The 25,536-nt window shown below is 37.3% G+C and overlaps 1 protein-coding gene, 1 long non-coding RNA gene and 1 other non-coding gene across 3 annotated transcripts in view; all 3 read right to left on the bottom strand.

Annotated features, from left to right (window-relative positions):
• LOC131218821 (homeotic protein knotted-1-like) overlaps positions 1-9,623 on the bottom strand; it is a 36,515-nt gene extending 26,892 nt beyond the window's left edge. Inside the window, exons 1-3 of the mRNA XM_058213657.1 lie at positions 8,989-9,623; positions 8,791-8,913; positions 8,302-8,437 (exon numbers count right to left, since the gene is read on the bottom strand). Of these exons, the coding sequence (XP_058069640.1) occupies positions 8,302-8,437; positions 8,791-8,913; positions 8,989-9,384 (655 nt within the window). The 5' untranslated portion in view covers positions 9,385-9,623. The remainder of the gene's footprint in view (positions 1-8,301; positions 8,438-8,790; positions 8,914-8,988) is intronic.
• Positions 5,598-7,578, bottom strand: LOC131218822 (uncharacterized). Its single transcript, XR_009157866.1, has 2 exons — positions 7,081-7,578; positions 5,598-7,034 (listed from the first exon to the last, which is right to left on the bottom strand). It is a non-coding gene; the product is annotated as an uncharacterized LOC131218822 (long non-coding RNA).
• Positions 9,624-24,638: 15,015 nt separating the features above from the next.
• LOC131219800 (small nucleolar RNA R71) lies at positions 24,639-24,745 on the bottom strand. Its single transcript, XR_009158444.1, has one exon. It is a non-coding gene; the product is annotated as a small nucleolar RNA R71 (small nucleolar RNA).
• Positions 24,746-25,536: the final 791 nt, after the last annotated feature.

Raw genomic sequence — 25,536 nt, forward strand, 5'->3', positions numbered from 1 at the left:
AGGCATAGTCCCTAAAAGGAAGCAGATCCAGATCTCAAGTGGACCGCACAGTAGGATTGAATGTCCACTGTGCGCTTGCATTGTTTTTGTGCATGTGGTCCACCTTGATTTATATGTTATATTATATATCCATGCCACCCATCAGTTTTTCTTGATCATTTCAAGGCATGGTCCCTAAAATGAAGTAGATCCGGATCTCAAGTGGACCGCACGGTAGGATTGAATGCCCACTGTTAAAAACCTATTATGACCCACTGTAATGTTTATTTACCATTGAAACTATTGATAAGGTTGCATGGACATGAATCAAGGAAAACACAAGTCGCAACTTAAAAAATAATATTAACAAATAATAATAATAATAATAATAATAATAATAATGTAAGTTTTAATTGTAGGAATTCAATCCCTATTGTGTGGTCCACCAAATATTTGGATTTGACTCATTTTTTGGACCATGCCCTAAAATGAGTTGGCAAAAAGGATGGACAGCATGGATATACAACAAATGCAACAAGGTGGGTCCTATGTTTAGTGTGTCATTCACCAGTGGTCCACCTAAGATTTAAATCTACCTGATTTTTTGGATCATACTTTACAATGAGTTGGCAAAATAGATTGACGGCACGGATATACAAATACATCAAGGTGGACCCCAATTTCAAGGCCTCACCCACTAGTGGTCCACCTTAGATCTGAATCTACCTCATTTTTGGACCATGCCTTAAAACGATTTGATAAAACAAATGGATGTCATTGATATACAATACAAGTATCATGGTGGGCCCTAGGTACATGGCCGTAAAAATTGTCCATGAGGCATACATTAACTCAAAATTAATAAATTAAATTATGACACTATTGTTGCCAAGTCACAATTCCAAAATTAAATTGTTTAAATGATTCTCACTGTTAATTTGCAAACACTTGTTTTTTTGAAATATGATCACTTGATATTTTTCATTCTTCACTGTTCAATAAATATCCACCAATCCATTAGTGAGATAAGTGCCAAAAGATTGCATGAATTTAGCGTTGATTTGGGGGTATCGAATGATTCACTAAATCAGCTCTAAATCGACAACACTATATTTACTTGAATATAATTTCTAATTTTTTCTTAAGATTTATTGTGAAGAATTATATTAATTTGTTAGATATATGAATTACATAATAGGACATAAAAGTCCCTAGATTGTATATTGAAATAAAACGTACACAAGTCACAAGGTATGTAACATACCAATACCTACAAATATGAAATATGAGATATTTAGGTATTAGATTCATTCTAATTAATTTATATTGATATTATATAGTTAGATAATTAAATATAAAAGATCTATAGCCAATAGTAGGACGTCATATTCATAAATTCATCAGGCAGACTGATACAACTTCTCACCAAAGAGTGGACCGTTACACCACCATAAACATGTTCCAAATTATAAATGAATGCATATTTGGAATGTTTGGAATATTCCAGATTTAATCCATATTTTTTTGGCAAAAAAAAAAAAAAAATTGCACTGTTACAGGCCGTTACGCCCCCACATCGTCGTTACGCCCATGTATCCATATCGGTGGGCACCGTTACGCCAACCGATACCGATATGGAATACCTTGACTGTTACCTTTACAATATAGGTTGTAACGGTTGTTACGGCTCCCAAAACAACTGTTATAGTCTCTCTCTCTCTCTCTCTCTCTCTCTCTCTCTCTCTCTCTCTCCAAAGAAAAAACCCAAAAAACCTCCCTATAACAGACCATTATGAGGTTGGTACGGCCTTTTCAAGGGACGTAACGAGCCATTAACAACGATGATAGGTCATTTCTTCCATAACAATTGTTATGGCTGTTACGACCCTGTAACATGTAATGGTTGCCATCATTACCTTTACGGGCCTATAACAGCCTTTACAGCACACCCTGTTTAAGAGTTCAAATCTAGTTCCAAAGTCTTTGTTTCAATAATCCAAGTCTTTTAGAAGTTTCTGGAACACTTCCTTGTTAGAATCGAATTAGGGGTCTAGGGACTCTTTTGCTTATATAAGGCCATCAAATACATTGTCAACAACATTTCTCATCAATAATATTAATTCAAATTCTCATTTTTAAAGATTTCTCCTCTCCTCGTGGATTCAAAAAGCCATTATGGTTAAAAATCAAGTAACAAAACCACTTAAACAACCAACCCATTTTTTTGAAAACATTAAAACAAATCTTATATGAGTGAATATTATGAAACTAATTTATTTTGAAAAGTATTTAAAAAATACAGCAAAGTACAGGTGGAAGACAAATTGAAGCTTCCATTCTTATAATAGACAATAACATGTTCTATTAAAAAGCCAATGCAATGCATTCTAATTTTTTTTTCCTATTTTGTTAAAACTCACAAGTTTTAAGCAACTAGACCATGACCCATGCTCAGATGTGCTATTGGACATGTTCAGATTTGTTAGCAAGTTTCTTTTAGGTAGGTCATCTGAGACCTCAATATTGAAGCAAAAACCACCTACCATTGGCTTGAACTATTCTAAGTAACATTTTATTGAAAATAGAAGCTCAAAGCCATAAGGTGTCTAATAAATCCACAATCTTTCAATAACTAGTTGCACTAATTTGATGTGGTTGAAGAACCTAATCTCTATCTCAGTCATAGAAATTAAGATATGATCACTCAAAAGTCAATTAACTTGAGTTTTAGAGAAACCAAGTTATTCTCCATTGATGCCATAACACTATTCATATGTGATCTGAGTCTAGTAATATATGTAACTTGCTTTCATTTTCTTTGCTTTTCTTTTCGTTATTCTTTTTTCTTCTCAAATCTTCCTCTTATTTGCGTTCCCCATGCATGGGACTTGGCCCACCACCTGCTCTCAATCTAACATGTAATTCTATGGATAATCATCTTGGGCCTTTGATAGCAGATAAGCCATATGCACTTTATGAGGTTTTCTAACCATGACATACAGATGAATAGGGCAGTCCAGATACGTGCAACCACGTGTAAACATGAAGAATGGGTACCACACACACCAATGTGGCATATTGGAGCAAGACCCAATCCATCCATCAAATGGGCCCTACCAAGAAGATGCCCAAGCCCAGATAGGCCTGCCTAAAAATCAGTTGGGCCATAGTATTTAAAACAATTGGATGTATAAATATACATGGCCACATTTTTATAAGCCATCCATTTGTTTCTAACAGAGTGATGCACCTGATGAGCAGACAAACCTGATTTTGGGATAAGGAATGCATGCAATGAGACCCACTGATGGACTGCTTGGATGTTACACCATGTGCCATGCTGGCATGCATGGTGCCTTCATGGAGATGGTCAGAGTCTGGTATTAGAAAATCTCTCCATTCTACAACATGATAGAATCAAACTCATCTACGAGCAAAAAGGAATGAATTAGGCATTCCAATCATGAAAGGGTTGCACACATGGTCAAGAAGAGTCTTATGAAAGCAGTAGTCTAGAAACGTCACACCAAACAGAGATTGATAAATGCATAAGTGGCTCAAATGTCAGCATTAGCAAAATAGTTGAGAACTCCAAGGAAAACCATGTGACTGAAAGCAATGAAAAACATAGTAAGATTTTGGAAATCAAGATGAGATTTAAGGGGCTTAATATTAATTAGTTCAATAGATGTCCAGACAAGATGGAAAATGGAGTGTTTTAGGACATACATATACAAGAGCTAACTATAGGCCGTGTAACAAGGACACGGTTCTCAAACTTGTGTCATGTTAACACGCGTCCATACCCACGCTTCCAACAGTCATGGACATCATGGGAAACAATTTAGTCTTTAATTATTTATTATCTTTTTTTATTTTCTTTTCTTTCTTTTTTAATTTCTCTGTATAGATAATTGCTTTTAAGTTTAACGTTAATATTGCTACTATTTATGTTTTGCATTTTTTTACATAAAAATAACTATAGCATCATCATCATCGCCTTCTCCCTCAATTTGGGGTCAGCTGCCACCAGACATGAACCTTCCTATTTTATTAGGGCTCTTGGAAACCAACACAGCAAGGGCTCCCATTAACAAACCATGCATGCCAACATGTCCCATCCAGAACAAAACTCTAGCCCAACTAATACATATACACCCCAGAGTGAAAGGAAGCAAACTAGGGTGATTACCCATAACTATATCATAGTTATATTATAAATAAATGTGTATACTATTAAAATACTCTAATAATAAAAATAAAATAAAATAAACTGTCAACAAGTTGGTCGATGAAAGATTTACCATGTGCAGAAAAAAGGTACGGAATCTTGATGGAGGGTGACTACATAGCCAAAGAGGTGATGCCCAATGTGCTGCAGTCCAGTTATTCTTATCCTTGACTAGTTCAGGAATGGTAAATGAGGGTAACACATGGATACCTCTCAACATTTTAGAGAAGGAAACCAGATGGACGATCGTCTTCAAATTTTGCAGGTTTCAAAAACAACGAAGGAAAAAAGGAAAGAAGAAGACATCCACCTTGTTTCAGACACCATGCTATTCTAGGCACTAAGAGCCTAAGGTTCTCATCATTCCTGATTGTTTCTTTCCCTTGTAAGATGCCTTGTGAACTTTTGGCATCCTCTTTAACTCCTTTCCTCTTCAGAAATTGTAAACTGGCCATCCATTAAGAAATGTAAGAAAGACCGGAAATTTCAGATGGCTCAATTGTATGGAAGTGTGAGGCTTGGTAAAATGCTCCACGAGACACCTAGAAATAAGTTGCACACACTCACAGGCAAGATGTATTACATTACTACTACTTGAAGTCCTTTATTCTTCATGATTCATGAGATTATTTTAATGTAATTATACCTGTATTTTCAGATACCCAAAACTTATTTTCCAATTACAAAACAGATGCCAGACAAAAAAATGGAGATAATGATAATATATCAGTTTGGATCTAAATAAGACTATAGCTAATTGGTATTTAAGAGTTACGGGACCAATGGGAATGATTCCATGAAGTTCATTCCTTGCTCAAGATGGAATTTGATATAGTCTGATAAATCAGACCCACTTTACACCAAATGATAATGAAATGGAAACGGAATCTGGTACTTGTTAAAATAATATTCTAATGCCTTTTTTAAAATGTTAAATACAGCTACAAATCTGCATTGTAAAATCTGGGATAAATTTATGAATAATTTCTATGAAAGTGATCTAGAAATTGTCCGTGGCATGTTCAATAATTTATTGTAGAAGATGTTAATGTCTTCTTTCTCTTTCCCATGTGAATCAATATCAACAGAATTCAATAACCTGTGCACCAAAATATTAACCATATGTTTTGGCATATCAAAGTTAACGTAAATTAAAGAGCAAAGGAAGAGAATCTAAGCCCAAGGAAATCCAACAAATTTCTCCACAAGAAAGAATGTTGTGAAATCAGACATGACAAAAAGTTAAATCACTTCATCATACTAGGGTCATCAAGAAACTTGAATTACCAAGGCAGATACAAATGAGCATATGAGCACAAGGGATCCTTGGTTCTCTCTCTCTCTCTCTCTCTCTCTCTCTCTCTCTCTCTCTCTCTCTCTCTCTCTCTTTTCTTTTTTCACCTAACCTCCAAAACATGCATTTTCAACCTGCCTAGCCTTTGCATTCTAGACCCACAGATCATTAAGAACCAAAGCTTCAGTTTACAACATGTTAGGTTATAAAACCTAATACACCTATACATCCATGCAAATATTAAGATAATATAATATCATTTTGAAAAGCATATTGTAATTGCTTATATCAAAAGGATTTCAAAATTTTATAGTAAAAATAATCAAACTATAAATCAAATTTATGTAAAAATACATCCAAAAAAGTAAAAGATAATAATAGCTTAACATAAAAATTAGTCTTTTATATATGCCATGTCCAAGAGAGTTGGACATGGACACATGTTAACACAAAATAATTTTTCAGTGCACTTTTCACGTTACATAGCCCCCCTACTACCACAATTACTCATCATATCGTCAACACCAGCACCATACATGTGTTCCAGCTATTTGGAATCTGCTTTACGAATCCTATTTTTACAAAATTCATCTATGTGAATCACCACTTGTAAGTTGTAAATATATTTTTGAAAGGAGAAGCCATATTGAAATTTGAACAACAACATTTTTGGAGAAGTGTTTTAACATGAAGATTCGTAAGTGAATCATTTCTTCTTCTTTTAAAAAAAAAAACTAATAATAATAATAAAGAATAACTTGTTAAAAACAATTAAAAAGGAGCAGTAATGCAAAGGAAGAGAACTCCCAATACACAATGAAGGGCAATGCATGCCCCCTTTAGCTGATCATCAGCCAAATCATTCACCTCTTGACCAATACGGGCAAACGATATGTATAGCAGGAAGGCCAAAAGGCAGATTTCATCAAACACATTAGATACTTTCCGAGGATTTGAGGAAGCTCCTTGGGCCCACATGATAACTTTCTTTAGTCACCTTCTCCAATGTGTGTAAGTAATACTTCTCCCTCGGATCCATGCACTGCCTGAATCCTAAATTCAGGTTTTGATGACCCCTATACATGATACTTCCCATACTCAAAACTCGTAGCATTTCCTTATTAGCACAAGTAATTTATTCTCTACCATGTGAAAGAGATGATGATAATGGTGCAATCTTGGGCCCTTTTCTAACACACATAATTCACTAACTTCACACCTACCATTGCTTTTTTACCCTTCTAACATAGAAGGCCATGCTGCTGATACCCCATTAATCAATCCATGACAATGAGTTCTTGGCTCCCTCTTCTAAATGTGCAAGAGGCTAAAATTCAAGCCCTTTTGGTTCTTCCCCCTTATTTCCAGGCATGCAGTCCCCACCATTTAGAACTTTTCACATGCACTAGTCGAAAATAAGATTTCCACAATGAGGGTAAACAAACAAGACATACTTAGAACGTACATGTGCCATAGAAATCAATCTATCATCATCAATATAAAACCATATAAAATAAAAACCGAAGAAATCTATCACCAACCACGTTACCTATCTTTATATCACATTAAACAATACATAAGTGGAAACAACTTAAAACATAAAAAATTCGGATTCGCCATAGGAAGAATCCTGAAAATCTCCTATTAGTCTACATGCATACAGGCAATTCAAAAACAGCATCCAATGTTCCTCATTTAATAATCTGCATTAGAAAAATAAAAATAAAAGATATACCGCAGGCATTGGACGTAGATCATACAATGAAGCTGCAAGAACCAGAATATGGTAGGGTCGTGTATCAATCCAGCCGTCCATTTAGTGGTTCCTATCATGCATGATCCGTGTTTCAAAAATCACACCTATTTGACAATGCCATCCACAGCTTTTTCTCCATACTATAACTATTTTTAGTTTTCCATTCTCTTTGAAGGACACCTATCAGATGGCTAAGATCGTCCTATTCATGTGTTTTGAACCATTTAGCATCAACAGTGGGGACAACCAGATCGACAGTGACCCTGGAAAGTGCAAATATAAGAGACGGTTCTACCATATTCCGGTTCGTCTGGATGTACCGTTTCATCTCCCAGCATTGGAACCACAAAGAGAGAGCCAGCACCGAAAAATCTAACCCATTAGATACGAACGTGTGTTCTTAGATATCCTAAGAGGCGTTTTGTCTTTGTTCTTTTTGGAGAGAGAGAGAGAGAGAGAGAGAGAGAGACTAACAACTACTCTACTACTGTAGACTCGTGATGGTAGGGATCTACTTCTTCCGTATATCTGATTCTTTAACAGTTTTATTCACTTTCTCTACGGTCAAAGTCTCTCTCCCTCGCTGAAACCGGAGGGGAGAGAGAGGTATAGAGAGAGAGAGACAGAGAGAGAGAGAGGGCGGGGAGAGAGGGCGGAAATGAATAAAAAATACGGACTGGTACACGGCCAGGATGGGCAGAAACCCGCTGCGTCCGTACATCTGGGCTGGCTAGTTGCAACAGTAATGCAAACATGGTAGCCATTTTTTTTCTTTCTACAACTGCAAAAGAATTTTTCTCATTGAAGAGATGTTTTCTTTCCGTGTTGAGTAAAGACATTGCCTAAAGAAAGCTCTTCCTCGTAAAAGGATTCTTTCTCTTCCCATCTTTCTTCCTTGCTTACTTTTCCTTCCTTTTTTTTAGCAGTAGTAGTAGTAGTAATTGTAGTAGTAGAATAGCAGTAGAGAGAGAGAGAGATATATATATATATCTTAGTAATGGCAGTAGAGAGAGAGAGAGAGAGAGGGAGAGAGAGAGTTACCTGAAGTTAAGATGCGTACGGACCCGTTGGTTAGAACGTTGAGTTGAGACTCAATCCTCCTCATGAAATCCATGGCTTCTTGTATAGGCCTTGTTAGCTCTTCTCGGTATTTCACGAGCGTATCATAGTAAGCTTCCTGTGATTTTCAAAACAAGAAAAGAGGAGAGAGAAAACCCAAATTGGATGAAAGAAAAAGAACCCAAAAAAAAGAGAGAAAATTTTCAGTTCCCACAAAAGATAGAATAATCAAGGCAATGAAAAGAGAAGAAACCCCAAATGGGGAAATTTGAAAGATAGAATTATCAAAGAAAATAAAAAATGCAAAAAATGAAAAAAAAAAAAAAAAAAAGAAAAAAGAAAAAAAGAGAGAGAGAGAGAGAAAGAGAGAGATTTCAGTCTTATGGGAATTGAATAGGATTTTAATGGAATAATCATCGAAACCACCACGCGCTGATCGGCTTCGTTGAGAGAATCGAATCAAACAATTACCATGAATTGATCAAGTTCGGGGTCCGCCGAGGCGTCTCGGCAACTGACTGTCGATCGTTCCCGTGTTTCAAACTCTTGCATGATGGCAGCAAGGCGTGCCACTACTTCAGGTGGGGCTCCAACCTAAAGAAATCAAATACAAATTAGAAATTCTATCCTCTCCTTCTCCTTCTCATTCTCCTTCATTGTTCTTTTTACCTTTTGGCAATCCATATATGCTTCCAAGAGATTAGAGTACTGAGGGTGGGCGACGATCTTCGCCTTGATCGCATCCACGTCGTTGGAACTCCCATTCCCTTGCTGTTGTTGTATTGTTCCATGCCCTTCTCCTCCTCTCACTACCAAAGGGTAGTGAAATTCCTTCAGCTGCTGATGGGAAGACCCTCCTCCTTCACTTTTCACAGTAGGAGAAGCTTCCGAGAGAAAGCACGAAGCGGTTTGATGGTGAAAAGACGCCATAGGGAGAGGCTGCTGGAAGCTGGAACCACTGCTGCTTCTGCCATACACCGAAAAATTCGGTGCAAGTGAGGGAGAAGCATATAAAAAGCTACCTCTAGATGTATTATTCTCGCTCAACTGAGGGTAATCATCCATTTCTAAGAAGACCCAGATGAGAAAAACAGTGGAAAATCTCAAAACCCTAACCCTATAGATAGAGAGACGTTAGACGGGTTTCATTGCACTTGCAGCGTTACTGAGGTAAGGTGCAACGTGAGAGATATACACCGTAAGCTAATGGTGTATGTCTGATTGACAGAAGCCGACCAGACGTCTCCATGACACTGGGGTGGGTTTCCAAGAGAGGAAGGAAGATGGTTGGATATTTTTCTTTTCTTTTTTCTTTTACTCTCTTTATTATTTCTCCTTTTAACTCTCTATCTCTCGTTTTTCCTCCGTCGCGACTATTAATCCATAGTGTATCGCCACCCACTGCGGCCCACTTTCTGAGTGTTCCGATGATCAGAACTGTCCACGTTGTGGAAACTTATGCCATATAATCTTCTAGAAGAAATTTACGCTGGACGGATAACTTCGATCATCAGATATTTAGATCGATAAAAATAATTTTTTTAACGGTTTTCATTTAGATCTAAAAAATCAAAGGTTACTATCATTAATGAAGGGAGGGATTATTGCTTATTTATCGTCGTGATGAGAACATGGACGGTTCAGATTATCAGACCATTCAGAATGTGACGCCTTTTGTCAGTTGTGAAACATTCTGGAACCTGAATCCCGACGGAGGTAAAAGGACGCGTATGCCGCCCGTGGGGGCCACACGCAGGATGGTCCGATGATTGCAACCCTCCGTCTCCTATTATGGACGGGAATTTCCTCTAGCACCTGTTACGAGGATAGGAGCCTGGGCTGCAGAAAGCTCTCTGAGGCACAGATATTCACTCCGTCCATGCTGCCGCACCAGTTAATGTTAGGACGTGGACCAACAATGCAGGAGATTAAAAACTAAGTGAGCCAATTCCCCACAAAACCGTCGACAGTGGATGTGCTGCAACCTTCTTGGGCCCACCGAGGTTATGGAGTGAGGGTGTCTCACCTCAGTCGGGTAGCCTCAGTGGCCAATTTATAAACGTCGGATTACAGTGGTCATTTAAAATTAATTATTTTTAACAGTTGTCCTTAAGACAAAAGGAATATATATATATATATATATATATATATATATATATATATATATATATATATATATATTACTTATATTCTTTTAAATAAGAATACAGCCCACATCGATTCTTGCTGAGTCATCTAGCTTGGCCAGCCATTGTGATGCTCGTGAGAATCTACTGTATCCACTAGTTTGGACAGCTTACATCATGACACACCCCTTATAATAAAATAAATAATTCAAAATTAATGCAAACGACATGAAACTGCGAGGATAGAAACCCCCAGCCGTTGAAATATTGGTGGAGCTAGCACACTGTGATATTTATATGCTATCCAAACCCTTTGTAAGATTATGATAGCTGAAATGAACTAAAACGACAAATATTATCAGATCCAAAACTTGTGTGGGCCCCACAAAGGTTTGTATAGTAGGGCTTCAGTTTTTGCTGGATGCAGTTTTGACATGAGCTTAAAGGTGAGGCGAATCCAAAACTCAAGGTAGGCTGGCAATACAAAACAATTAGGGTAGAATGTCCACCCTTGAAATATCTATGGCCCATTAAAGTTTTAGATTAGGTTAATATTTTTTGTTTTCAGCTAATCTCAATAAGAATAATTTGGGTGGCATACAAACATCGTAGTGGATCAAAAAGAGGTTTTAACCAAAGGGACTTGCGAACCACTTTTCCTTGTTGTGCAGCCCACTTTAGTTTTGGATCTGACTCCCAGTTTTTTTTTAGCTCAGGTCTTAAATGGGCTAGCAAAATACATCGATGAAGTGGGTTTCTCACAAACATCACAGAAAACCTTACCTAGTTTCTGCCTACCAAAATTTCTTATGATAGGTTGCTACATGCAATCTTCTTCTTTGTTTTTTAATTCCAACTTTATTAAAGGGGACTAAAACGGCCAACGTATACACTCGGGTCAACCTTAGCTAAAATTCTAAGGCCGTTTTTCTCTTGAAGGGCACTACCTGAGTCCACCAATACGGGAGGTCCCATTTTTTAATAGCCTCATGTTTGGACTCATGTTTTAACATGAGCTAGTGACACTAATGGATGGAGTAGATTTCACATGCTGGGCCCATATAGCTTTTACTTACAGGAACTTCTCGTAGGTCGGAGCACAAGCAACCTGCGTCATGGATCTTCCATGTAGAGCCTAACACACCAAGGCTAAAAAATATGACCAGAATTGTATGCACCACCAGATTCGTCATTGCTGCATAAAACCTAATCCGTGGGACATACCACGCTATATGTGTAAATCCATTCTATCCATCCGGTAGGAAACCTTATTTGTACATTGCATGCAAAAGATCAATACAGTAAAATACTTTGAAGGGCCACATCAATGGGAATGATGTAGAATTGCCCTAAAACCTTTAAATTCACTTGGAACATTTTCATGAGGTCTCCATTATATTGATCTTTCATATTTTTTCGCTTCATTCTGTGGGGATTTGATGAAAGACATGCATAATGATAACCCCACATATAAACCTTTGGCATCATATCCCCATTATTCCCCTTGGGTGTGGCCCATATAAGCTATGGATGTTCCAAGGACTAGAATCAAGGATAAAACCTGATGGATGGAAAGGATTTTATATACACTGGGCAACATAGACCTCTGTGGCCTACCATGTTCTATTGTAAAATCCACTTAGGGCCCGTTTGGCCCGGTGGATTGGAAGGGATTGAATGGTATTAGGGTGGATGGCATGGATTTCTAGGTAATGATGGTGTTGTCAATGGATTGTCTTGTGATCCATGGAATTGCTATATCCCCGGATTGCTATATCCAGTCTGTTTGGCATGCCCGGCCAATCCCGGGATTAAACCTTTCCATCCCTTCCAATCCCTCGAACCAAACACGTCCCAGGCAAATTTGAACGGATTAGGGTTGATTGGATGGGATTTAAAGGTAACGATGGTGTTTTCAGTGGATTGTCTTAAGATCCATGGGATTGGGATCAGATCACCAACTCTGTCTGGCACGCCCACCCGCCCAATCCCGGGATTTAACTTCCAATCCCTTCCAATACCATCCAGTCCCTTCCAATCCGACCGGCCAAACAGGCCCTTATGGGCCCGTCATTTTCTATATGTAAATCCCACTTCGTCCACCAGTTGAGAACCCTTTTATGTTCACTATATAAATAAAGTGTTTGCTCAATAATAAACTTAAATGGGCCATATTAATGGAAACAATGAAAAACTGCACGTAAAACTTTTATGTTCATGCGAAGTGGCTTGTCTGAATTTCGGATCATTTTGGATCGTTTTAGATCCAGTGATTTTTATAAAAAAAAATTATTATGGCTATTATTATTAGTAGTATTTTATTACTATTGTTATTATTATTATTATTTTTTTATTACTATTATTATTATTTATTCATTTTTGCTCTAGGGGTATCATCCAAGAATGTACAATATAAAAAATTGATGTCTCGCATACCACATGGTGGGTCATGGAGATTTTTGTTGTATACCTATGAAAAAGACAAATTCTGGGGAGACTGGGAGAGGTGAGGTAAAAAAAAATGTGAATGAGAGGGGAAGTTGCTATCGAAGTTATTGTGATATTTATTTTTTTTAAAGATAAATATTTTAATATTTATTTTTATCATTGGTTTTTAACTTTTCTTCGTAATCATTTTTTAATATATAAAATAGAAATAGTACAATTAAGATGTATATTGGATGCAAGAATTATTGTACTTAACAAGGAGTTGGGCCCTACCTTGACCCATGAAGAACCCATACATAAAGCCCATGATCAAAGGGAGAAAATAGCCCCGTGTAGATAGTTGTCCACCAATAATAATAAAAGGTGTTTTACCCCAAGTACACCTACTATTCATGGGAGCACCATGTTTAACCACCCAAGTGTAGGTGGCATAGTATTACAATACTCGGTGAGACCAAGGTTGATCCACAAGGACTATTTATATTGGTTAAAAACACTACTAAAACTAATATAAGTTTGAGATTAATATATCTGATGAAATAATTAGGGTGAAAATAATAATCAAAAGCAACTAATTAGGATCCAGGAATTCCCACTTAACAAATTGTTAATGTAATTCGTCTAATTTGAATAGATAACTCAACTATAATCCAACAAGGATTCCTTCTAGTTGGAATATGATTATGTTAATTTAATAAACAACTCCCAATTAAGATATATGAATTGAAATAAATTGATCTCTCATGAAGATCTAGGTAATTGATCGTAGGGAATCCAAAGCATTTATTGTACCCATAGTTAAAAACAGATCAATGGATTTTACATATCAATTCCTTCACTAATATTAAGAATTCAACCAAAACAATCTCAATTCAACATTAAAACTAATAAAAATGAATCAATATTGAGAATTTACCATAAGGTTCATTCTTTAGCCTTAGTTAAGAGATTAGCTAAACATACTTATCTTTAAAACATAAAAATAGAAAAACAAACTAGAAAATGAAGATTGAGAAAAAAGGAAGGCGTCATTGGCGCTACGCCCTAGCTCTTTCTCTTTCTTTCTCTCTCTATCTCCAAACCCTGATTCGTGTTATAAACTCTAATTCGTGTTCTAAATCTATTTGAAAGTTCATCGAATTATCTTTCCAACGAGCACAAGATCATCTCATCTGACTTGTAATAAGGGAGATTGTTTTCGTGGGACCACGCGATGCATTGTCTAAACCGGGATTGTTGTTTTATCTAAGTTATAATATGGACTTTGGGTCCACTTTGAAAAGGTCAAATGATTTTCAAATGAGTTAATTCAAAAATCATTTGTAAGTTTATCAAATTATATTTCCAATAAGTACAAGATCACTTTGATCCGACCAATAACGAGGGGCTTATGCCCGTTTCTAAGATATTGTGCATGGCACAACGGAAATCGTGATTGTTGTTTTGTCTAGATGTTGATCATGGTTTAGACAAAATGTTGATTGTGTGTTAGACAAAATGTTGATCATAGGTTAGATAAAATGCTAGTTGCAGTTAGGACAAAATGTTGATCATGGATTAGACAAAATGCTGATCATGGTTAGAATAAAATGTTGATTGCGATCTGGACAAAACAACCATTGCAGTTTCCACTATGTAGCACATTATCTCACATAAATGAGCATAACTCATTATTGGTTGGATTGGGGTGGTCTTATGCTCATTGGAAAGATAATTCGATGGACTTTTGAATGACTTTGGAATCAATTCATTTGAAGACTGTTTCACCTTTCAAAAGTGGGCTCAAAGTCTATATCGCGATTTGAACAATGCCCATGCCCCAAATCGCAATTTGGACTATGCATTGAGTGGTTTTATGAAAAAAATCATAGCTCACTTGCAATAAGCTTGATTGAGGTGATCTTATACTTATTAAAAACTAATTTGATGATCTTTCAAATGACTTTAGATCACCTCATTTGGTCATTGTTTGACCTTTCAAAAGTGGGCCAAGAAAACAATCGCAGTTTCAACAATGCACCATGTGGTCCCACTAAAATGCTCAAACTCTCTCGTCACAGGTCAGATCGAGACATTCTTAGACTCATTTGAAAGATAATTCAACAAACTTTAATAATAATTTTGGAATCATCTCATTTGGATGTCGTTTAAACCTTTCAAAAGTGGGCCTAAATTACAGTTCTAATAAAAGACTAATCTAAATCTAATCTTTTGGAGAAAGAAGAAGAACATATTTTTTAAAAGTGAATTTTTTGATATCTCTCATTTCCCTATATTAGTTTCTTCCCAAGCATACTCGCCTAAGTATAATCTTTGTAGAGAAAAAAAGAAAAGAAAAGAAGAACACATCTTCTAAAACTAAAGTTTTTTTTTTTTTTTCTCTTCTCTTTTCTTCTATTTATTTCATGGCAAAAGACTTGTGTAAGTAAAATATTTTAAAGAAATAAAAAGAACACAATTTATAAAAGTGGAATATTTGTAATTTTTTTCATCTAATTTTCTCTTATTTTCTTCCCAAGCAGGTTTAGTTCAATATAAGAAGTAAAAAGAAGAAAAAACCATTTTTCTTTAGTGAGATTTTATGTTAGAAAGTAATGATAAAAGGATATATAAGTGCACAGATGTAACGTCCCAAATTTCGTGGCTCGAGTATGGTACCTGAGTCTCGATATTCCAGGTGTTATAAGAATTTTTCAATATCGCATTTCATGGAATCATTCCCAATCACATTCTTCCACATAGTATGGTATGCATCACAAAGTAAGATATGTTGAAAAAGGAAAACCATCCATCCAAAGTAGAAAATTAAAGTAGTCCGCTCAAAAGGGGACGAAATACAGTACACAGTGCATGAGTTTAAACTCAAAAGAACTAACAACCGATTAAGCTTAAACAATTCGACAATGTCATAGAATGGTGCCTTCTCATATGGCTCCTCTCCAATATCACTTTTCTCTCCTAATTCAGGTACATCTGTTGGTGCATATGCATATACACATAGGGACTGAGTGGCCATCTTAGTGAATAATTTCCCCCATAAGATTATACATTTAACATCATTGACAAGTATAGTGTATGAAACAAGCAAAACAATCATAACAGTTATTACTAGATATAATCTTAATTAAACGCGTGAAATGCGTGAATGCACATCGGCCTAAGAATGCACATTCATTCGGAACTAGTAAGTAAAACCCATGATGCAAAGACTACCACAACATGATCCGAGAATTACAAAGTGACATGCTTTGACCTCATGTGGGAGCCAAGAAACAAGACCCGTGGGTCATAGGGGACATGCATTAACCCCACTAGCCAAAAATCACTAAGGGCATACATCGACCTCATAATCGAATGGCAATCAGATGCTCCGATTAGCCGTGGGGGCCCCACTTGATATGGATGGTCACCGATAATCGATCGAGGCCGCAACTATACGGATACGTGAGGGGAAATATTCTTAACTCACACCTTTAGTTTGGTTGAAACCCAATGGTCAGAAAATCGCAACTTCACAAAAGAGTAGAGAGCTTAATTCACTTACATTTTTAGGTTTTTACTTAGTGCATTTGCATATCCCATGCACCCAGCCTTTGGCCCAATTTGAGTGATTCTAGACACTATCTTGGCTCAACTTTCGCGATGAACGTCAAACCCAGTAAGATGGTCGTTATTCAATAGTTTTGAATCTAGCGGACTACTAACGTGTGATTTATATCTATTCCGATGAATTCGGGTATTTCCAGGATGAATTGCGTGACTAGATTTCTTAAGCACAATGATTGGGGTTTGGATTAACTAAATTCATAGTGTGAATTATTTGTAATTAGCGGAAACAATTATTTGACTCTAATCTCCCTAATCAAGAACCATAATTAAACTATACTCGAAGCTATCCGCATTAGTAAAATATAATAAAATTAAAAAATATTAATTTATTCATGTAGGATGATACCTATTATAATTAGAAGTAATTCATAAGAAGACACTAAATATAAAAACTCTAAGATGAAAAAGATATGTGCGGGCCATCGACAATGTGTAGTTGCAGAAATATTTAGTTTCAATAAGTCTATTTCATATACTAATTTTTATAACTTTAATTATTCTATTATTTTTATTATTTTTCTACTAATTCATCATCAATTCTGCTTTATCTCTACCAAAATTCATTACATTTTGAGTTTTAGAAAAATTCTAAAAATTCTGAAAGTACCAGTTGTCTGGAACCAAAAATTTTGGTACAGTTTACAACACTTCCTAAAATTAACCTCCTTTTAATCTTATTTTTATTTTTCATTTATTTTATTATAAACATAGACTTATCAAGCTTCAATATTTCTTTTGAATCACCTTAATCAGAGTTGTATAAAAATATATATGAATTTTTAAAGTTATTACACTGAAACTGTTAAAATCTGAACATGCAGAATATTGTTAAACAGGGTTACTCGGTTCAACCGAGCCCCATTTGATGCAACCGAACCCTGTTGTCTAGATTTACTTGGTTGCTCAAGGTTTACTTGGTGCAATCAAGTATTGTTGTCCCAGTTTGCTCAGTGCAACCGAGTCCCACTCGGTTTAACCGAACCTTGCTATCATTGTTCTTCAAAATTCTCAAATTTCACTCGGTCGAGTAGTTATAGTCGATCCAAGGTCACTCATTTTAATCCCAAACATGTGCGAATACATACATGTACATGCACTCAAGTCCAGAAATCAAAGGTAATGCCTAAGGACGTCCAATTCCCAGTCGGCAAAAATTCGGGGCGTTACACTGAGCTATACATCAAGTATGAAGATCAAATAAGCCGAATAGAAGGCGTACCTGATTGGGAAGCCATAGTTATTGGTGATTGTCGAAGTATTCAGGAACTTACACCCTTTAGAGAAGCACCGAGATGGGAATAGAAACTTCTATTGTATGTAGGCTTAGGGACACAGCCTTGTTTAAATAGTTTAGAGGCGTTAAGGAGTTTAAAACCCATCGAAACTCCTCTCCCTTATGCTCCACATGAATTTGAGTATCCTAGTTCAATTAGAACACTGCACATGAGACACATTTGTAGCACACTACCCCTTACACAATTTTAGATGAATCACAACTGAGTGGGGTCCACTGGTTCTCTCGATCACACTATCCAACCCTAAGGGCAATCGAGACCGTTGATCAATAAGGCCCACCTTATAGAATTCTTAGAAAATGAAAATAAAATGAAGCTGATGATCAAAGCGACTGTTGTTGGTATGCACGACCTTTCTTTTATACTTTTGGCAATGCAAAACAACGCAAAAAATTGTACTATATGATGTTGAGGTCATGGGTGGATTATGGACCGGAGCATGGCTAAGTGGTAGAGTGTGTTTTAACACTCCATCATGGGTTTGAGTGTCCATGTGATTTATGTGTGTGAAAAAAAAATGGTACCATGATGCTGTGAAAATGACCAAAGGTAGATAGAAAGGACATGACAACCAATAGAAATGGGTGCAGATAAAAACCAAAAAGACCAACCAAAGTATCCATAGAGCAAGTCCAAGCTTGGGTGAGTTTTAAAGCCCTGGATGGACTTAGAGCTACCTTTAGCTCAGGTGAGTTGGTACTGTCTCAAGCAAGAGGGACATGCCTCCACAATCCAAGTCGTTGGTAGTGTTCAATTGTGAACAATAAAATAATATTCAATCGGTAGCCTACAGATTAACGGTTAACAAGAGAGAAATAATGACACATCAAGTTCAACTGAAAAGTTCCTAATATAGGCAGCTAGATTGTTCTTAGGCAAAGATTTTTATTTATTTATTTATTTTTTTAATTTTTTGTTGTTCTAAGTTGTGAATCAATAGACGAACGGTCTGTTTTACTATACTATTGGCCCTTCCATTAGAATGGGAAATAAGGGGTGACTTGGATCAGCTTAGCTAAGTCGCCCTAACTAATATAGTATGACTCAACTCTGGACTGGTTGAGTTGGTCCAAGTTGCTGAGCGTTAAAAGTGTGCGTTGGTGATGTAGAGCAGGTCACGGAAATTTTCATTGCCAATATGGACTAGAGGAGGTGCGTCGGAGGCAGAAGTGATCTGGACTATTAAAATAGGCATATCTCACAACCAGAATGAGTTATTTGACGTACCATATATAATTTTTTGGGTAGGAAAAGCTACTTTAGCCAACCAACCCGCTATGTTGAGTTGCCCACGCCGAATTTACGATGTTCCATCAGATCAACGGTCGAAAGTCCATTTTATTTCCATTTTTACTATTTATAATAAGTTTTTGTTTGATCATAACTTTTGATCCATTAAGTTTTAGGAGTCGTGCACAACATGAAAAGGAGCTTAGAAAAATTAGGGCAATAACGTGGTTAGGCCAATTGGAGACTTACTATTTTTGGTCGAAAACCATGAAGTCTATTGGAAATCATGACTATCTATAAATAGTAAGTTTACTATTTATAGTAAGTCACAAATTTAGAGAGTTTGAGTTTGAGTTTAATTATGAAACTTCTTACTAGGTCACTATTTAAAGGATTGTAAATTTATTTTTATCATCATTCAATTTATTTTTAATTTTATTAGAATTTATTTCTATTTTCTATCTCTCCTCATGGATTCGAGGAATCTCTGTAAGGAGTCCAGGGAAGTTCCGTGGATTCGGAGTAATTATCCCCTAAGGAAGAGTGTGCTCTACCTCATCACGCCCATCACTGTATCAATTGGTTGATGGTCGATCATAAGCCTATACAAAAGATGGGAATGACTTAGTGGAGCCATTACAATGATCTTCATTGCAACTGATCTTCCATCATTTACAAAATAATGGGATGGTGATTCATAGCTACTAACCCATCTTTTGTAGTATGTGCATCTTACTCATCTCCCAACTCAATTTGAGCAATAATTTCATAAGTCCAAGGTTTGCTCTCATATTTCTTCATTTAAACTTCAAAATAATAAATCTCCCACATCTAATTTTAAGAAAGGTGAAGCTTGGCCTGATTTTTTCTGGCAAATATACGCGTTGACATTTAAGATATTGATTTAGAGTAGGTCGCGGACACTTTCATGGCAGAGATGGACCAGAGAAGGCCCGATTGAAGGCAGAAATGATCAGGACCGTCAAAACCTTAAAACACTCGTATCTCACAAGTAGAATAAGTTTTTCGACATATCATATATGATTTTGGGGTAGGACAAGCTACTTTAACAACCAACCCTACTATGCCAAGTTGCCCATGCCGGATTTGCGAGATTTCATCATATCGATGCTCAAAAGTCCATTTTATTTTCATTTTTACTATAAACTGTAAGTTTTAATTCAATCATAACTTTTGATCATTTGATTTATAGGAGTATTGCCTAACATGAAAAGGGCTTAGAAAAATTATAAGAATAACATAGTTAGGCCAAATTGGACACTTACTATTTTTGGCCGAAAACTACCAAGTCTAGTAGAAATCATGACCTTCTACTATTTATAGTAAGTCACGTTTTTAGGGAGTTTGAGTCTAAAACTCCATCCTAAGTTTAAACTTAGTATTTAAAGGATTGTAATTTCGTTTTGATCATCAATCAATTTATTTTCAAATCCATTAGAAATTATTTCTATTTTGTCCACGTGGATTTGGGGAAACTTTGTGAGGAATCCAGAGAGCTCCATAGATTCAGAGTAGTTATCCCCGAGGAAGTCTGTGACCGACCTCATCATGTCCTTACTTGCGTTGTCAAATATACTTAAAGGTGTACACGAACCGAGCTAGCTTGTTTAGCTCACTTGACTCAACTCGAAAAAGCTCGATTCGAAGCTGAGTTCGAGCCAAGTTGAGCTGATTTTTTGAGCTCGAAAATGAGTTCGAGTCGAGTTCGAGCTGGCCCCAACTTGACTCGACTCGGATCAAACCCAGCTCGAATCGAACTCGGATCGAACGGGTTCAGCGACTTGGTTACTTTGATATTGATGTTGCTCACCAAGTGTTTGATGAAATGACTCAATGAAGTGTGGCTGGTGGCAAGGAAAGTATGTAAATGAAACAAATACCTTTTTTTTTTCTTGATTTTTATGTTGTTTAGAAGGTGTTTGATAAAATACCTAAAAAACCTTTGCTGCTGTTTTACATACAGTGGGATTTTAAAGGTGCAATCGGGTGTTTATTGAAATGCTGTACAGGTGAACTCGACTCGAACTAGCTCGAGTTGCTGACCGAACCGAGCTGAGTTGGCTAATCAGGCTTGAGGACCGAGCTGAGGTTAGCTAGTGGCCGAGCCAAGCCAAGCTGAGGCCAGCTCAACTTGGTTCAACTTGTGTACACCTTTACTTGTATATACATCCCTTAGTGATGCAGAGTGTACTTACGAGCTTAGACTGAAAAAAAGGATGATAAAGCATAGATTTAACGCGCTGATGATACCAAGGGCAAGGGACGGACTCCAGGGGACTAAGATCAACGGAATTTCACACCAGGGGTCTGCGAAAATTGAGAAACTGAAGCTCAAGCGGCCTGAAAGTCAGCTAAAATGCAAGATCACTGGGTTTTCATCATCTGTTTGGCTCAAAAATTCATACATGGCTTGAGGGCCATAAATTAACCTTACACGTAAAATTTCAGCCATTGGATGCCTCTAGTAGTGGCACAACTGACAGATCAGTCACCAAAACAATGATATGGGGCCCACCTGATCTCTGGATGCGCTTCAGTTTTGGAATCAACATCTTAAATTAAAAGGGGAAGAAGATGGACGGAGAGGATTATACAGATACATCACAAGTGGACCCCATTGACATCGCCAGTGCACAGTGCATAAGTACACTCGATGTGCACTGAATCGAGACAATCGGTCAGCGCCGCTGACCCGATCCATCTCTCACACGGAGAACAGCGGACAGACAGCTGATCTATCTCGCACACGGAGAACAGCGGACGGACGTTGTCCATCCGTTTTTGTGTAGTGGGCCCCACCCATTACCCGTATCAACGATCTGGACCGTCCATTCGTCCCGTGGGGCAGAAAAATCTCATTCCTAGGTGGTATAATTTCAAAATATTGCGTAGATCGGTTTTTCATTGTTCAAACGCAATTCGGACGGCGGTCTAAAAAGTTCAGTATGCAACACCAAATCCAGTAAAAAACTATCCGTTTTCATCTAATTTTTCGAGCTGAATACAATGAACGAAGTGAATTCTTCTAAAAACATCTCTGTGGGGCCCACCGAACACGTCAGCGTGCTCTATTTTTCGTAGGCCCTGCGTTCGTGAAAACTGAACGCTGTGGGCCGTTCTGTGATCAAGGGCACGGTCGGATCCATGATCCAGACCATCCACATGTTCGATCAGGTGGTCCTGACCCCAGCCATGAAGTCAAAATGGAAGATGGGATGACCACCATCCTGAAAATTCAAACCAAACGCAATGAGTTTGCGTTTTCCGCTGGCTGCTGCGTAACTTACTGACTGCGTAAGCTCCAGCCGACTCCACTGCGCACGGGATTTCCTTCACCGCCTGTTGCTACATAAGGAAGACTTCCGCATGAAGTTTCCCGACTCTAACCGATTGCAATACCTATAAGAAAGAGAGAGAAAGAAGTGACTAAGGGGGAGGTGGACGTAGGGCTGGACGTGAGCAGAGGCAGAGAGAGAACGTGGGCTGGCTTAGGTTAGGCCTGGTTTTTCTTTTTCTTTTCTTCTTCTTCTTTTGTTGATTTTGAATTCAGCCTAATCATGCCCGTGATTGGCTAAACCTCTTAGCTAGGGCTAAGAGGTGAAGCCTATAGCGAGATGGGAGACTCTATTTTATGCTTTTAATTTAAATTCATGAACTGAATTTGTTTTTAGTTGATTATGAAAGGAATGTTTTTTTTTTTGTCTTTAATAGTCTGTTGTGACTGAAATTACAATGGGTCTGCAATGGCTTTGAATATTTCCTTTTCCCTTTTGATGTTTATGACGTCAGGAAGCCCTGTTGTTCACCATCATCTCCTGGGCATGGTAGGATGATGGTACCCTTCCTAACCTTCATAGCATGTTAATTGTTTGGTAATTAGTTTAATTCTGTTGTTTGCTTTGTTTTCTGGGCATGGTTTGGTGATGGAATCCATTCTAATTCATATACATTTCATCTCTTGAAAACCAGATCAAGTAAGTTAAGTTAAATGTCCATGATTCCTGATGCAGGCATAAGATCTCCCTGATCTCTACAAGTGGATCCTCTGAATCCCTAGTTTCCTTCCTCTAAACTCCTTAAGTTTTAGATTAATCTCTCACCATTATTCATCACTTTATATTGGATTTAGATTTCATCTTAGGCTAGTCCTATTTCTACCTAGTTTCAGGTAACGTACCGGTATCAGTCCCTTGGGATTCGACCTCGGTCTCACCGAGTTTATTACTACATCACAACCCTATACTTAGGGAGTGAACAAGTTTTTGGCGCCCTTGTCGAGGACTGACGGTTGCGATTCTCTGAAATTAATTAGGTTTAGAATTAGTTTAAGATTAGAATTTGACTAACTTTAGTTTTTGGTTTTTATTTGATTTCTAGAACTAACTTGTTTTCCTATTTCGTAGGATCTTGACATAAGTTCTAAATTGGATCTTAACATAGGAATTTCTCATTTGGTACCAACTTTCTTCTCCTCTTACTTTCTGTACTTTTTTAATTTTAGATTTAGATTCTTCTTTTAAGTAACTTTCTATTTTCTAGTTTTAGAAATTTTTCCTTTTTTTTTTAAACTAACTTTCTATTTTTACTTTTAGTAACTTTCTAATTCTAACTCTTTTAGAATCTAACTTTGTTTCCTAATTTATTTTTAGAAATTTTTTACTTGTAGACTTTTTCTTTTTTAGAAACTAACTTTCCTATTGTGTAGGCTTTTAAGGTAGAAATTTCTAATTCAGTAAGCTCTCTCTCTACTCTCTATTTTCTATTCTCTTTTACTAATTTACTTTATAGATTAGAACTTTCCTAATTTATTTTAGAAATTTCCATTCCCTTTTAGAAATCAGTTTACTGCTATCTTTGTTTTAAGGATTTTTCTTCTTTTTTTTAGAATCTAACTTATTTTATCTTATTTTGTAGGTTTTTAACTTAAGGACTCCAAGTTGGTAACTTCTTTCCAAACCTCTCTTTCTTTTTAGATTTTCTTTTCCTTTCTTAGGATTAGGTTTTGAATTTGATTGAGGGCTGCGAGTGTTTCATGCCCAAATGGGCCCGTGACAACACTCGACGTCTCTTGACTGAAGGAGGATTGGTTGAGGAGTTGACTATCCATCGCAGGACTAGACACCAATCAAAATTCCTTGAGTTAATTGAAGTGATGGCTGGAAACCAATCTCTTCTACCCCAACCTAGGGTGGAGGACATTCAGGATGAAAATGAGGTGTATCAAGTACCCCCGCCACGTACTTTACGAGATTATTTACAACTAGCGGGGGTGAGTACGCCCTCTTGCATGATTTTTCCTGAAAATATAGGACATATGGACATCAAGCCAGGGGTTATCCAACTCATTCCTAAGTTCCATGGGCTTGAATCTGAAAAACTATACCTACATTTGAAAGAGTTTGATGAGATCAGAGCAACCTTATATTTTCAAAATGTGTCTGAGGACACAGTCAGGCTGAGACTCTTTCTTTTTTCCTTAAAAGAGAAGGCTAAGACGTAGTTACATTCACTGCGTCTTAGATCCATTGGCACATGGAATGATATGCAAAGGGAATTTATAAAGAAATTCTTTCCACATCATAAAACGATTACCCTTAGAAAAACAATCATGAACTTCACCTAAAAGGAGGATGAAACATTTTACCAATGCTGGGAAAGGTTCAAGGATTTGGTTAGTTCATGCCCACAACACGGTTTTGAAACGTGGCGCATTACAAATTTTTTCTATGATGGACTGACATCTTCCATGCGCCAAATGGTCGAGACAATGTGTAATAGAGAATTCATTAATAAAAATGTTGACGAGGTATGGGATTACCTCGATAGTCTTACTGAAAAAACACCATCATGGGACTATTACCCAAAGTCGAACACCACGTCTAGGCCGACTCAATTAAAGGAGAAAGGTGGAATGTATTTCTTGAAAGAAGAGGATGATCTCAAGTGTAAAGTGACTACGCTCATAAGGAAAGTTAAGGCTGTCACGCCCCAAACTCGGAGACCGGGCTCACAAAATTCCCGATCGCCGAATCCGGCGCCGACAGCCTCCGTAGAACCCCATTCTCGGCTCCCAGCGCCCATTCGCCAGGTTCCGATCCTGGGATGCTACAAGGAGGATTTGTACATCAGTTTGATTCGTAATAAGCATAACCAAAGGCATAACCCACAAACAACAACCAAAAACTCCATCACATTTCCACTATAATCAAAAACTTTACAGGTACAATGAGCATAAGGGAAATACAATGAATATAGACCAAAACTCCAAAAGAAGATCAGCCACGCGTCCAAGCCTCAGCGCTGCTGCGATCCAACGTCACCTGCACGCAACGGTCGTGCATAAGCTTATAGAAAGCTTAGAGGGTGGTGAAAGTGTATGCTCAAGGTGATAATGTAGTCATGCAGTATCAGAGTAATGCGGAACATGCTGATGAATGCTAAGAATCCCATTAGCCGTACCAAGGCCATGCGGTGCAAAGAATGATGTC

This window comes from Magnolia sinica, chromosome 11 (genome assembly GCF_029962835.1).
Source record: "Magnolia sinica isolate HGM2019 chromosome 11, MsV1, whole genome shotgun sequence".
In the NCBI taxonomy this organism is placed as follows: domain Eukaryota; kingdom Viridiplantae; phylum Streptophyta; class Magnoliopsida; order Magnoliales; family Magnoliaceae; genus Magnolia; species Magnolia sinica.